Below are 16,283 nucleotides of genomic sequence, written 5' to 3'. Positions count from 1 at the left end.
TACATCTAAACTGCAGAAGAGACTTTTGTATCTTGAATGGGATCCGTTTAAGAATTGAATGGGTCAAAATCACCTAGCATTCTGGACAATAGAGCAGTTGTATTTCCCTTTTGTTTCAGCCCAGGGAGCTCCGGAAGACACATTAACCCAGTCCAACCACTCTGAGTTAGCCAATCACAGCTTTCTCTTGTGTATTGGACCCTTTGGGCGGGGAATTTTGCACACAGCCCTTGCAGGGCAGAACGGCAGGACCTCACCAGGTATAAAAGATAGCTGCTGAGAAGCTATCACTCTCCTTTACTTCGCTGGACCACAGGTGAGCAGGGTGTTCTGACTCCTCGGCAAGGCAACCTAGCAGGAGTTTGGGGTGGTGATTTAAGGGAATTGCTAAGATTGTTTAAGTAACATTGGAGCCATTTTATCCCTCGTTTTCGCCGTCTGCAACCCCCTGTTATATAGTTTTACTGTAATTGCTGTGTTCATGTGATATAGTTTATTCTTTTGATTGTAGTTTATTTAGGTAATAAAACTTGATTTTTCTCTCATCCAAACCACTTGTTCCGTTTTAATATCATTAATTATAAGTTCCTCCACTCAGAACTGAAGGAGGGGTAGCGATTCGAAACCGCTGTTTGTAAATTGGTTTAGAGTGCAGCAGCAAAAGGCTGTTGACCAGGTGAATTACCGTAAACCAGGTAAAAGGTTGGAATTGGTCAGAGCTCAGAGACAAAGGCTGCTGGCCAGCTAAATTACCTTAAACCAGTTAAAAGAAGCCCCCCCCTTGCACTATTGAATTATCAAATAACATAGCAATGATTTTCCTCTCGGGAATCAGGTGCCCACATTTGGTATTGAGCAGATAGACTCCAGGTATAAGCTCTTCATTTAGTTGGGCCCCTCACATGGTGGAAAATATAGAGGCGCTGGAAAAGGTTCAAAGAAGGGCCACTAAATTCCTAGTTTTAAAACTCTTAGTTATCATGATATGCATAGAGAGCTGGGTGCAGGAGGGAGGGCTTCAGATTCTTGGGACATTGGGACCAGTTCTGGGGCAGGAGGGACCTGTACAAGATGAACGGGTTGCACCTCAACACGGCTGGTACTAATGTCCATGTAGGGAGGTTAGCTAGTGCTGGGGAGGATGGTGGTGCCCCACCCCCTGCCCTAATTTGGCAAGGGGTGGGGCACCAGGATGACGCATTTGAGAGATACAAATAGCATTAGAATAAAGAGTTCAGAAATAGGAGGGGTCGGACAGGGAGGAAATGTGAGGCAGACAAAGATGGGTTTTGAATGCATCTGCGTAAATGTATGGAGCGTGATAAATAAGGTTGGTGAGCAGCAGGCACAAATTGCCACATGGGAATCTGATATTGTGGCAATACAGGTAGACTACCCTTTATCCGAACTTCCGAAAACCGAAACCCTCTAAAAACCGAAGGTTTTTTCGTTCAGCGTAAGTCATGCGCACGACATGACCAGAGTGGCGCACGACTTACGCTGAGCAGGGCAGAGGGTCACTGAGTTCCCTCCTGGGTAGGAGATTGCAGGCCGAGCCGGGCAGTGTGAAGGAGGTATACCGGGAGAGTGAACCCAACAATACAGCGGCCCGTCCGATAGCTGCAGCGGCCTGTCCGATATTCTTTTCTCCCCCCCGACCCCCCACCGACCCCCACCCTTTCGGATAAGGGATAGTGTATCCTTTATCCGCACTTCCGAAAACCGAAATCCTCTGAAAACCGAAAGTGTTTTCGTTCAGCGTAAGCCGTGCGCACGACCCCGACCCCCGCCGGCCCCCACCCCCGACCCCCCGCCGGCCCCCCCGCCGACCCCGACCCCCGCCGACCCCCACCCCCGACCCCCCGCCGACCCCCCCGCCGACCCCGACCCCCGCCGACCCCGACCCCCCGCCGACCCCCACCCCCGACAAATTTCCCAGTCTTATAAAATACCTTCCGAAATCCGAAATTTTCCGAAAACCGAAACACGGCTGGTCCCGAGGTTTTCGGATAAAGGATAGTCTACCTGTAACAGAAAACTGGCTCAAACAAAGGGGAGGAATGGGCATTTACTATTCCTGGCTACAATGTATTCTGGAAAGATAGAGAACAAAAAAAGGAAAGGGTGGCACTATTCATCAAAGATACTGTTACAGCACTAGAAAGGGATGATGTGATTGAGGGTTCAAAGACAGAATCTATTTGGTTAGAATTAAGGAACGATAGAGGAGCTATCATGCTGCTGATTGTATATTATAGGCCACCAAATAGTGGGAAGGAGCTAGAGGAACAAATTTGCAGGCAAACTGCAGAAAGATGCAAGAACTTTAGAGTAGTGATAATGGGGGACTTAAATTATCCTAATACAGACTAGGAAAATAACAGTGTAAAGGACAAAGAGGGGGAGGAATTCTTGAAGTGTGTACAAGCGAACTTTCTTGATCAGTATGTTTCCAGTCCAACAGGGAAGGAAGCAGTGCTGGATCTAGTTACCTAAGAAAGGATATACTTGCCATAGAGGGAGTGCAGACTGATTCCTGGGATGGCAGGACTGTCGTATGAGGAGAGATCGGGTCGACTAGGCCTGTATTCACTCGAGTTTAGAAGAATGAGAGAGGATCTCATTGAAACGTATAAAATTCTGACAGGGCTAGACAGATTGGATGCAGGGAGGATGTTTTCCCTGGCTGGGGGGTCTAGAACGAAGGGTCACAGTCTCAGGATACGGGGTAGGACATTTAGGACTGAGATGAGGAGAAATTTCTTCACTCAGAGGGTGGTGAACCTGTGGAATTCTCTACCACAGAAGGCTGTGGAGGCCAAGTCACTGAATATATTTAAGAAGGAGATAGATAGATTTCTAGATGCAAAAGGTGTCAAGGGGTATGGGGAGAGAGCAGGAATATGGTATTGAGATAGAGGATGATCCATGATCATATTGAATGGCGGAGCAGGCTCGAAGGGCCGAATGGCCTACTCTTGCTCCTATTTTTCTATGTTTCTATGTTTCTAGTTCTGGGAAATGAAGTGGGACAAGTGAAACATGTTTTAGTGGGGGAGCATTTGGGAAACAGTGATCACAATATCATTAGATTTGGAGTAGTTATGGAAAAGGACAAAGAAGAATCAAATGTGAAAATGATATATCTTAAAACTGTTAAGAGACAGCCTGGGAACATACATTGTGCATAGTACTCCCCTTCCTCACAATAGTTCTGGTGGTCCACAAAGTGATTCAAGGTAATACTGATCTACATGAAAACTATTCATTCAATATGGGAACTGCCATACAGCATAATAAGGTAATTACGTATACACATAGAATGTGCTGGGAGTCCGAATAATCAGTAAATATAGATAAGTGGTGTTCAGCCTAATGGTTTTATGCTATCCATGTGGTGCCTGATCCTGCAACCTGGCTTACTATCTGCCATTTCAGAAAACTAGCTGTTGCCTAATACTACCTAATTTACAAAGACTATCAACTGCATTTCTTTACCAAAAGGCTTCTACTATTGCATTTGAAATTGCACCAATTTAGGAAAATAGGTGAAAGAATCATCACCAGTAAACCATTTGCTTTCTGGCACCTTGATATTAATAAGGCCATGGTGGTAAACCACTTATCTAAATCATCTAAATCTTTCTAATGATAAAATGGGCTTTTACCTGAGCTGACTGATCCACTCAAAGTCATTCACACTTTGAACATTTTCCTCCAGCAGGTTTGCCACTACGTCCTTGGCATGTACTTCAATCACAATCAGTGCTGATAATATTGTTCTCTGCATCCTTGTCAGCTTTCCTCTCACGAGAGCCACCAAATCATGCAGCTATTTTTTTTTAAAGAAAATGTCATTGGAAAGAAACTTTAGGGCTAATCAACATTTATTACTGTAGTAGTACCTGAGAAGTATGCGGAAGAACCATTACTAGAGATAAATATTCAAAAGGAAATATTATTTAAAATGTTAATGGACTAATAGTAGAAATGTCACCAGACCCAGATGGTATGTATCCCAAAAGGGAAAAGAGATAAGCCAGGAAAAATAGTTTTATTAGCCTAACTTCAAATGTGGACAAACTCTTAGATGAAATTAGTGAACAGTCAGAAAGGCATGAGCTAATCAGAGAGATAGCATGAATTTGATTAATTTAACTGAATTGTGAGAAAATCACAATTAATAGATAATGGGAATGGAGTGGATGTTGCATATGAATTTTCGGAAGGCATTTGATAAGATGCCATATAAGAGACTTGTTACAAAGATATAGGGACTCTGAATAAAAATGCCGGAGATAGATATTAAATTTGTACAATGTATCAGTTATGCTACAATAGAAGCATTGTGTGCACTTTTCGACATCCCGTTGCAGGAAAAATATGAACACCATGGAAAGAGTATTGTGATAATTCACTAGAAAGATACTAGGAATGAAAGTTTGTTGTTATAAAGAAAGGCTTAAAAATTGGGGCTTTTTCACTGGAAAAAAAGACTAATGGGGGGGGAGGATCAAACAGAGGTTTTAAAAATTATGAAAGTTTTAAGGGTAACTTGTGAAAGATTGTTTCCACTTGTTAGCAAATCAGTAACAAGGGGACAGGATTATCTCTAGAAGAAAGAAGGGGCAAATCATAGAATAGAAACATAGAAACTTACAACATAGAAAGTGGCCATTTGGCCCGTCGTGCCTGTGCTGGCTCTTTGAAAGAGCAGTCGTGCTTAGTCCCACATCCCCGCTTTTTGTCCATAAACCTGTAATTTCCTCATCCTCAAGTATCTGTCCAACTCCCTTTTAAAGTTATTTATGGAATCAGCTTCCAGCACCTTTTCAGGTAGAGTGTTCCAGATACCGACAACGCTCTGAGTGAAATCATTTCTCCACATCTCCCCTCTAGATCTTCTGCCAATGATTTTAAATCTATGACCTCTGGTTATTGACCCACTTGCCAGAGGGAATAGTTTTTCTCTATCTACTCTATCAAAACTTCTCATCATCTTGAAAATCTCTATTAGATCATCTCTTAACCTCTTCTGTTCCAAGGAGAACAGTCCTAACTTTTCCAACCTCTCCTCATAACTGAAGTCCCTCATCCCTGGTAATATCCTGGTAAACCTCCTCTGTACCCTTTCTAATGCCTTTCCTGAAGTGTGGAGCCCAGAATTGTCCACAATACTCCAGCTGAAGCCTAACCAGTGATTTATAAAGTTTGAGCATGATATCTTTGCTTTTATATTCTATTCCTCTATTTATAAACCCAAGTAACCCATATGCTTTTTTAACCACCTTATTAACTTGCCGTGGCAAGGATTTGTGTATATAGACATCAAGGTCTCTCTGTTCATTTACACTTTTCAAAATTGTGCCAATTACAGTATACTGTCATTCCATATTAGTCCTCCCAAAGTGCATCACTTTACACTTCTCCGCATTGAACGCCATGCTTCTGCTCATTTTACTATCCTGGCTATGTCATCCTAAAGCCTATAACAATCCTCATTACTATCTACTACTTCAGCAAGTTTTGTATCATCTGTAAACTTTATAATGCTGTTCCCTACATCCGAGTCTAGGTTGTTTCTAAAAATTGAAAAATATAATGGACCCAAAACTGACCTTTGAGGAACACCACTGTAAACCACCTCCCAGTCTGAAAAACCACACTCTTTTTTTCCTGTCACTGAGCCAATTTCGTATCCATACTGTCACTTTCCCCTTAATTCCATGGGCTTCCACCTTCTTAAGTCAGAAGAATTTTTTTTCACACAGAGGTTTATTAGAATGTGGGAATGTTTTACCACAAGTGCCCATTGAGGCAGAGACTAGCATCTTTTAGAAGGAATTGGATCACTGTGTTTTTGCCATTTAATTACACAGGTATCTAGCATTCAGTGAAATAATTTGTGCAACTATAAATGTTTTTGAGAGTATTATAGTGAAAGAAAATATGTTGTGTAGGCAACATATTTAGCAGCATAATTTGATTTAATTCAATCTTAAAAAAGTGAATATATTTTGTAAAACAAAATTGATGGATGCATTAGATCTGCTGATATGCTGATAAGGTGAGATGAAGTAGAGTGGGGAGGAGGCTTGTGTGGAGTATAAACACCGGCACAGACCAATTGGGCTGAATGACCTGGTTCTGTGCTGTAAATTCTATATAATTCTATGATTTACACAAAAATATAAACTGCCAAATGAGCCTCCCATTCATTGTTAATGAGTCAGCATGACATTTGTTGGATTATGTTTCAGTAAGCCAGTGAGTACCATTCTGTATCATATTTCTACATGACAAGTTCTAATAATTAAAATGAAGGAGGGTCAGGAATTATTTTTCACAATTTACAATCATTGACTTTCAAATAAATCACAATGAATAACTCTCTCTTGTAATAATATTCTGTTGAAGGTGCATTAACAACATGATTACAGGTTGGTAAAATTACTCTAAAAATTAGGCATGTGAACAATTGTGAACAATGTGAACAACTATTGGGGTCGATTTTCCTCACCCTTTAGACATGGGATTTTGAAGACCGCCATACTGAAGTGTAGCTGAACCCGAATAAATTACCAGGTTTGGCTTATTTGCATAGCCTGGTCTTCATCTGGTGCGGATATTGCCTGGGAATGGGCAGATGCCCCAATCAGGGGTGGGAGGTTATGTATTGCTGTAGGCCAAAAAGTCCTGCAACAGCACAAATTCCAGTAGGCTTCTGGGCCTCCTGACTGCTGTGATAAAAACAGCAGCAACATGGCTTTCAGCCCCATTATTCCTCCTTGCTGGCCTTTGCTACAAGAGATTGCTGGCAACCCCTTTTCAGATCCTTTGATATGAAGGGGTGAGTGGCATCCTCTAATGTTTACTATCTGGGAGTAATCCTTTCTCGGACATCTGCCAGGAAGAATCCCAGGTAAATGACGTGGGAGGTGTTTTGGACATCACTTTCACACCATGACCATACAGTTTAAATACTCTCATCTGTTTCAAGTGGGAGCCATCCAACCATGCCAGGGAATGCCCTGGGGAATTCAACTCTAGGGCAAGGGGGAAAAGGCTCAACATAATTGAGGTCCGCTGCCCAACACTGAGGAACCAGGGGCTCACAGTCACATGACATTCCACATTTGCTATTTTAGCATTTTAACAAAGGTATTAAATAAATTGGTTAACACTTCTGTTAAAATAGTGGAATCATCAACATAGGACTGTGCTAAATGTTTATATGCTGATACTGCAAACATTAATTTCTAGGTTATAGCACTACAGACTGGCAGGACATGTGGCTTAGTCCATAGCTCCCCAGTAGATGAATTTATGAGCTCAGCTATGCAGAGAAGGTTATATTCTGCCCAAGCCATTAAACTAAGTCTCCCTGGGGTGTCAGTAGGGGTTCTACAATTGTCTTCAGCACCACTGGGCTGGGTGGGTCATTGAGCTCGGGAAACTCACTAAATTGGGTGCAGCCCTGGTTTTAGACCCCATCCAGATTTTACTCTCCATTGAAGTTAATGGAGAGTAATATTGGGCAAGGTGCAAAACCGGCATTCCACCCAATGCCATGGGATTCCCACCCAGTGAGTTAGGTTAAAATTAAGCCCTTAATGTCTGCAGTTATACATGATCAATAGCCGCTTGACCGTGTAACTTGCCTAGAGTGAAACAGCACCTTCAGGACAGGAGGAAGAAAAGTGAATTAAAAAAAAATTATACCTGCAGTGCCTCCATAACCAGACCTCTCATCACACACCACCTACAGTGATTTGAAACAAGGCCCATTATCACACACCACCAAAGTGAGTCCATGATTAGACAAGTTATCACACACCATCTGTAGGAGGTCACTTACTGCTTGCTAGCTCCTTTCTGCTTCACCATTGAAATTGAAATTAGTGGTGTAGGGACAGCCTTGGGGATTCAGAAAGGCCCTTAAGATCATTAAATAGAAAAAGGGCTGGCCTGGCAGCTCCCTGATTGAACCCAGAAATTATATCAAGGTGGTCAGAAATCCAGGAAGTAAGATGATTGATACATGCTTAACCTTCTGACCCACCCCCAACTCCAAGCTTCCCTAGTTATAGGTCATCCAATACTCGTCAGCATGGTTTTCTGCTGGTAATCTATAACATCCCTGAGAGTCAGAGAGTGAGAAACTTTGTCTGTAGGCATTTCATGCTAACATGTTGCTAGCAGAAAGGCAGCCTCCAGGGATCCAGACCAAGCCAGTTGGAACGATTATGAGATTGGACATAGAAGTAGCATGAAAAGGCATGGACTGCAACATCCTTTGAATGAGTCTGGCAGTGTTGCTCTGCTTGAGTTCCTGTTGCAGTTTCTAGATCCATCACTCCAGTTTCACTGTTTAGTTAGGGGGTAGGTGCACTGGATAAAGGGGACCAAGACGAATGGCCAGGTTATACAGTTTGAGCATTGGATGCATTCAGGCTGATGAGAGGCATGTGAGTGAACCCATTAGCGAAAAGACAGATGTGACGTGGATCCAACATTTGTCCCTGCCTATACTGTTATTAGTTAGTTGTACATTGAATTGCTTTTATAGTAATGTCCATACTAAATGCACTTTCATTATTGAAAGTTGATTGTAAAGTAATTTAGTCAATTACTGTGAAATTGTACTCAGTACACATTATAACAATACAAGAATTATAACAATCCTTTATATTTTATTTACATCCTGTATGTATACACATCATTCCTTCTATAATATCCACCAGTGTTCTGCATTTTGACTAATAGTAGATGCTAACCTGACTGCCAAGCTTTGGGAAGAGTCTGCTCGCCAGATCTCCAGTCTGTAGTGCTTCAGATACCTCCATGGTCCAGAAGGTCTGGCAGCCTGCAATAACAACCTGGCCAGGCCAGATCAGGACCCACTTTGCACGAACGGTCTATATAAAACAGCATAGTGTTAGTGTTTATGTAGGGTTCATTATTTGATAATAATCACCATACAGTCCCAAATAATGGAAAGCTGATTTAGGACTTAAAAAGACCTTTGAATTTAACAATTCTACAAATATTATTTCAGTGAGCAAGTGGTCAATCTATAGGATAGGCTCCATAGGGAGATGGTGGAAGCAGCTAGTACTGATTCATTCAAATGAAAATTACATAAATTTCTTTCAGAAAATAATATTCTGGAATATAGTATATGAGTAATTTGAGACACGGCATGAGGTGAGTGTAGCTTGGTTGGGAGGAACAGGTAACTTTGGACCTATGGTTCCCAAAGCTCTCCATCACTGGGAGTTTCCTCATCTCATGTCTGGAACTGTTGTAGACTAATTGATAGCTATGATTAGTAGAAGACAAATTAGATGGACTGTGGTCTTTTTTGTCTAGCAGTTCCTATTTTTGTATTCTCCTAAATGATTCTGCTGTTAAATACCAAACTTAAAATACTTGTTAATAGAAATAAACAGCTGTGGACATAACGTTACCTTATTGATACTTTTATTTGAAAATAAAGAAGATAAAAAGATACAGGGAAAGAGCAGTGGAATGGGATTAGAGTAGATAGCTCCAGTTGAAGAATTTGCACCAGCACAGGCTCGACAGGCCAAATGGTCTCCTTCTGTGCTGTGATTTTCACAATTATATGACTCAAGTTAAGATCCTTGTTTGTCTGTTATTTCAATATGCCCATTCAAATTCTTCTGATGGCAAATCGATACCCTGCAGCCTCAAACACTCCTATTCCCTTTCCAAAGAATTGTTAAGTATTGTACACAGTTAATATTGTATAATATGGTGGGCAGCCTAATGCCTCTAGTGGTAAAGCACTGGGTTAACATGCAGGCGCTGCAAGTTCAAATTCCAACCTTGAATAATACTCAAATTCAGCTATCTTCAAAAGTCAAGGTGCATTGGCTCTTCACCAGGATGCTCGATCCAACACCCTGCATTAGCAGAGCATTCCATCTCTAGAGATGACTAAATAAGCTGGCTGACTTCTCCTGCCCTGTTAAGTGCACTTTGCACTGGCAACTATGATGTGGCATTGCTGACTGTCATGTCTCGTGGTCCCAACTGTCCTGCTCTCCTAATTAAATTGGGACGGTATAAGCAAAAGATATGCATATAATAGAGGAAGGGAAATGATGATCCACAAAATAATTATGATGTTGACAATACTGGTAGCTAAAAGTCTGCCGTCATCAATTGTCTTAGCTGGCTCCATTAGATAAAGGGACACAATATATTGCAAATGAATATTAAAGACCAAGGCCTCATCGTCATTGAGCCAGTGAGCTGTGGACACCTAATAGGCATCCCCAGGTAGCTCTCTGGCAAAGAGGAATGGAAGATCGGGCCGCTGCAACACCAGCAGTGGACCTCAGGTGATTAGTTAAAGGGAATCAGAAAGAGGAGTGACTGGGAAGGGGGGATGATTGGGAAAAGGGGGAGATCGGGTCGGGAGGGCAGTGATGATCATGTTGGGAAGGAAGGCGATTGAGTTGGGAAGACAGCAGTAGTCGGGAGGGAGGGTAGCAGTCAGGGCGATCGAGGAGGGCAGAGGCTGGGATCAGGAGGAGGGGTGGCAACCAGGATTGGGGGGCGGGGGAGGTGGAGGTCAGGAGGGGGGAATGATGGCCGGAAGCGGCCACATACTTTGAATGTGGGATTGGGAGGAGCACTCGTGACTCCAAATTCAAGTATGTATATTTTAAAATCTTACCTTGTGGGTTGCGGCCTAACAGGTGGCCCCTTTAAGGACTGTCTGTTAGGCCACATGTAGACCTGCTTTTTCCTGAATGCAGCCAGTGGCGGCTGCCTCAGGGCAAAACAATATTGCAGATGGGGGTTCAAACTGGCATTAGGACCCTTTTTTGCATATGCAAAGGACCCAACACCTATTTCAGGCGTGTCGGTTGGCTGCCAATTTTTTGGCCTTTACCAATATGGCGGGTGGTGCACTTCCGGCTCGCAATGCGTGTGCACCTCCTGTCCACCATTTTGGAGGTTTAGACGCCCTTTTATCGCTCGATAAATGGGTGCCTCGCGGGTAAATAGCTAGGCTCCAGTCTCACCTTCAGAACCCTTTTGTATGAAGAAACTGGGTGGGAGAAGCGACCAAGCTAATAGTGTGAGGGAGCAGGATTAACGTGAAACAGATACAGCCATTAACCCAGGATGCCTTAATAGTTGTTTCAGCTGATTGTATTCATTCCCATTCCTCATTCTGAGACTTAGTTACTCCTCCAGGTTAAACACTTACAATGATATCAGCACTTGCCATTTAAATAAAAAATATTGGAACATTTATCTGGAACAGTTTGATTTTTAAGGTGGATTTAGATTTAACTCTTTCAGAGTCCTGATGGCAATATTCACTCTTTGAAAGAAATGTAATGTTTTTTAAAACAGGTCTTTGATGGTGGTACTCCCTCCTTAATGAACAACAATCAGCATTACTAGTCGATACAATGGTATTGCACCTGCTCCCAATTAAATCCCAAGCAGCTGAAGGATTAATTGATTGCAGCCCAGCTGATCTCTTCCTGCTGACTAACTATGCATGTATTCACCGGATATCTCTCACTCGTCATGAGTGTCTGGGACATTACTAATTTCCTGCAATAAATTTAACAACAGCTTGTCTTCAATCTAGAAAATGTCCCAAGGCACTTATAACAGAAAAGAAACAGGTATTGAGCAGTCGTAAAAGAATTAGGGGAGATGACCAAAAGTGTGGTCAAAAAGATAGGATTTAAGGAGCCTTTTAAAGGTGAGGAGAAAAGCAATAATGTGGCAGAGTTCAGGGAAGGTAGTTCAAAGCAGATCCAAGACAACTAAAGGAAGGGGAAGGGAGATGCATAGAATACAGGCTGGGACTTGCTGCTAGTGGAGGATGCAGAGATAGGCTGGGGTGAGGTTTGTAAATGAAGATAAGGATTTTTAATTTGATGCACTGGTGTACTGGGAGCCGATGCATGTCTGCAAGGATGTGGGTAATGGGCAAATGGGACTTGGTATAGGTCAGTTTTCAGGCAAGTTTGTGTATGATGGAGCTCTGGAGGCCTGGCAAAGAGGACATTTGAAAAGTAGTGTCTGGAGGCAACAAAAGTATGGACAACGGCAGTAAGTGGGGTCAAACTAAGAGCAGATGAAGACAATATTGGGCAGTATGTGATCTTGGCCCAGGACTGAATAGAAGACCAAGGGTTTTCATCATCTGGTTCAGCCTGAACGAGCAGGAAGGAATCAGGGCTGTGGATGTGGAGTTTCTGTTTGAAGACCAATAAAGATGGCTTCAGTAATCCAAATGTTCAATTAGACAATGATCTGACACATTTATGACTTGATATTTGAAAAGTGGAGCTGTATGTTGTCAGCATGCATATGGAAATTGACTTCATGCGAACAGATAATGTCACTGAGGGACATGAGGTAAAGTAGGAGACCATGGATGGATGTTATAAATTTCAGACCTGCATTACATATCCTCTTGGGTTCAGCAACACTCCCATAAACAGACTTTGTGTCCCTCTAATCTGGATAATATCTTTACTGACCAATATCTAGTTAAACAATGACTGAGGGCTGTAACAATATTACCCTTCACTGTGTGTACAGGACACTGTGATCTCATACATGTAGCCATGTGCATTTCTTTTATCTTCAGAAGGCAGACTGAAAAGCACTGTAGTGAGACAAGGCCAATTGTAACCTGACAAATTGGTTTATTTTATTATATGTAATATATGAATGCACAGATTACAGTTTTCCCAGTGAGATTCAATCATTCCTGATATCATGAATCGTAACCAAAAAAATCCCTTTAATACAGGCCTAACTCACTTTTTAAGTTATCCATCTCTGAAATGACCAGACTAACTTTAGAAAATGAGACCTCTCTGTGTCTCTCACTTTTCCAGACACAGGTTTGCTGCAGACTGAGTCTTCCAAAAAGAGAAAGACAAAGGTTGACCTCTGAGTGCTCTAACAGGTCTGTGTGGAGAAATGGCTTGACAAACTGCCAATCAAACTTACCACCTTGGATGAGAAACCTCCCTGAAACGTTAACTCTGTTTCTCTCTTCACAGATGCTGCCTGACCTGCTGAGTTTCTCCAGCATTTTCTGTTTTTATTTCAGATTTCCAGCATCTGCAGTATTTTCTTTTTGTATGAGAAACCTCCCTCCTTGGTGTGGAACCTATAACAATCACATTGTTTATTTAACTATGGCCCCTGCTGAGCCCCTCTGAATGAAAGCCATTCCAATATTATTATAGAACCTTGACATCACTGAAAGCAAATTAAGGGCAATGTCCTTTTGGAATTCACTATGGTTCCAATATTCATTATATTTTATAATATATCCTTAATTTTTGTTTGTTTTTGTTTTATTTGGTTTTCAGACATAGTCCATGAATGTTGTTCTCCCATTAAAAGCTGCTGGAGTGCTAATGTAAATGTAACTATCGTCCTGCAGAAACAATTTCCCTGCCTATTACTCAATGGAGGCAGATGAGGGGCCAATGCAACAACATCAGCACATTATTTTTTACCTCTGGATATGTTTTTAATGATCGCTCGATGTTATCTTTCACACTCGCTTTCATAACCTTTTCTACATCCAGCAGCCAGTCCTCCACATTTCCTGTGGGATAGATGGTTTTGAAGAGTTTAATCTCCTCTCCTTCTGCTGAGTACATATGTGTGATGTGCAGGTCCTCCTGGAAATGTAACTGTAAAAAAAGCCAAAGTCATTAAACCTTTACATTATAGCAACAAAATGAAAAACATACAGAATCTAATGTAAAGAAATGTTAAGAGAGAACCAGTTTTAAACAGACCTGCCTCAGACCAATCAATAACTAGAAGGGCCTCAGACCTTTCTGCTTCCCTAAGAACCTGTAGGGGGAGAAATTCAGTATCGTCCCATTTGGGGCGCAATTATCGACCGGGTGCAAAAATTAGCGCCTGGCACTAATTATCGCCTCCGACTGCAAACTTGGCTTTTATCGCCCCTGGAGGTAATTGGAGTGCTAAATCAGGCGCTACACACCTGTCTTAAGGTGCAAAGGCCGAGAAGCAAGGCGCTACCTCAGAGCGCTGGCGAAGCTCATGTGATGTCAGTCAGCAATGGAACACAGACACAATGGCGCCGGCCAGTTCTTAAAGGGGAGGGTTGATCTTGCTCTCCATCCACATCCTGCTCATTGCAGCCTTGAATCTCGGCCTGGAGAGACCTGTACATCAAATCTGCTGAAAAGAACAATGGAGAGACCCAGGGAAAGAGCTCAGAGTTTTTTTAAATTTATTGATGGGATGTGGGCGTCGCTGGCTAGGCCTGCATTTAGTGCCCATCCCTAATTGCCCTTGAGAAGATGGTGGTGAGCCGCCTTCTTGAACCGCTGCAGTCCATATGGTGTAGGTACACTCACAATGCTGTTAGGAAGGGAGTTCCAGGATTTTGGCCCAGCGACAGTGAAGGAACGGCGATACAGGTCCAAGTCAGGATGATGTGTGGCTTGGAGGGGAACTTGTAGGTGGTGATGTTCCCATGCATCTGCTGCCCTTGTCCTTCTAAGTGGTAGAGGTCGCGGGTTTGGAAGGTGCTGTTGAAGGAGCTTTGGCGAGTTGCTGCAGTGCATCTTGTAGATGGTACACACTGCAGCCACAGTGCGCCGGTGGTGGAGGGAGTGAATGTTGAAGGTGGTGGATGGAGTGCCAATCAAGCAGGCTGCTTTATCCTGAATGGTGTCGAGCTTCTTGAGTGCTGTTGGAGCTGCACTCATCCAGGCAAGTGGAGAGTATTCCATCACACTCCTGACTTGTACGATAGCAAAATACTGCAGATGCTGGAAATCCAAAATAACAACAGAGAATGCTGGAAAAACTCAGCAGGTCAGGCAACATCCGTGAAGAGAAATTTGAGTTGACGTTTCGGGTTGAAACCCTTCTTCAAAGCTGGAAAGAAAATAAAAAGATCGAAGGCAAAGCTGTGATCGAACACCATCTCCTGACTTGTGCCTTGTAGATGGTGGAAAGGCTTTGGGGAGTTAGGAGGTGAGACACTCGCTGCAGAATTCCCAGCCTCTGGCCTGCTCTTGTAGCCACAGTATTTATATGGCTGGTCCAGTTCAGTTTCTGATCAATGGTAACCCCCAGGATGTTGATAGTGGGGGATTCAGCGATGGTAATGCCATTGAATGTCAAGGGGAGATGGTTAGAGTCTCGCTTGTTGGAGATGGTTATTGCCTGGCACTTGTGTGGTGCGAATGTTACTGTGCAGCCCCCACAGTCTCTTCTAAATCGATACAAGGGCAAATCAAAATGAACCTGCAAAGCGCTGCTCAGTACCCAAAACTCCTTCACACAGCGTTGAATCTCTCCAGAAGTCTCTCTCTCTCTCTCAGAATGCGTGGTGCAAAAATGTCACCAACAAAAAAAGGCAGGAAGCGGTCGCCTTTAAATAGCGCTCCCCCAGTCCCTTCCTGACTGCAAAACGCTCCCCTCAACCTGTTATTGATAGCGGCAGGCAGTAAGGCAGGGGGCGCCACTCAATATCCGGTCTGGGGTGCTACCGGGGCATTACACACTGGACTGACGTCACGATCTGCCAGCGCAAGAGATCGTGGCGGTAGTGTTTACCGCCGCCACAAAATGTCTAGTTAATTTCGTGAGCACCGCAAACATCACCGCGCACGGACGCTAGTTGCTTTGCACCCCATTAGTGCTCTCTGAAGGTGCTAACGGGAGGCACAAACTGAATTTTTCCCCCCCATGTACTGCTCAGCACAAGGCCTTGTCAAGGTTGGATCTCACTCTGCTAATTTTGGACAATTGCCGAAGCCCTTCAGCGATCTCCCATTAGCCTTGATGACTGATGGTGAAATGCTTGGAAGAACTGTGATATATGGAATGGATTCCTTATAGAGGACCCCACAGTACAACCTGAAGGATCAAACCTTCCTCGCAAACCAGTGGACAACCATCAACCACCTCAGAACTGGTCATGGTAGATGCTGCCACCTTCTCCATAGGTAGAAGATTAAAGCGTCCCCATCATGAGACTGTGGAGCTCCTAATCAGACCCTGGAGCACGTCATTGAGCACTGCCCTCAGAGGAAATTTGCAGGCAGCCTACAAGATATCCACGCTATTAAACCGGAAGCTTTGGCCTGGATATCTGACTTAGATATTGACATTTGATTTGCTTTGCTACTACCATACGAAAGAAGAAAAAAACTCTGCTAATGAGTAATGAAACAGAATGGCTTAGGTGGGAAATGTGAAATGTCACT

The 16,283-nt window shown here is 43.1% G+C and overlaps 1 protein-coding gene across 1 annotated transcript in view; it reads right to left on the bottom strand.

The window, feature by feature from the left end:
• Nucleotides 1–16,283, bottom strand: part of dnah1 (dynein, axonemal, heavy chain 1) — a 971,783-nt gene that overhangs the window by 726,704 nt on the left and 228,796 nt on the right. Inside the window, exons 25-27 of the mRNA XM_085999976.1 lie at nucleotides 13,542–13,721; nucleotides 8,778–8,918; nucleotides 3,669–3,832 (exon numbers count right to left, since the gene is read on the bottom strand). Coding sequence (XP_085856102.1) covers nucleotides 3,669–3,832; nucleotides 8,778–8,918; nucleotides 13,542–13,721 — 485 coding nt within the window. The remainder of the gene's footprint in view (nucleotides 1–3,668; nucleotides 3,833–8,777; nucleotides 8,919–13,541; nucleotides 13,722–16,283) is intronic.

The sequence above is a fragment of the Somniosus microcephalus genome, chromosome 11, assembly GCF_052327205.1.
Source record: "Somniosus microcephalus isolate GS21.2 chromosome 11, FLI_Smic_1.0, whole genome shotgun sequence".
In the NCBI taxonomy this organism is placed as follows: domain Eukaryota; kingdom Metazoa; phylum Chordata; class Chondrichthyes; order Squaliformes; family Somniosidae; genus Somniosus; species Somniosus microcephalus.
Note: the sequence above shows the minus strand (reverse complement) of the source record. Positions and strands in the feature narration are given on the sequence as shown.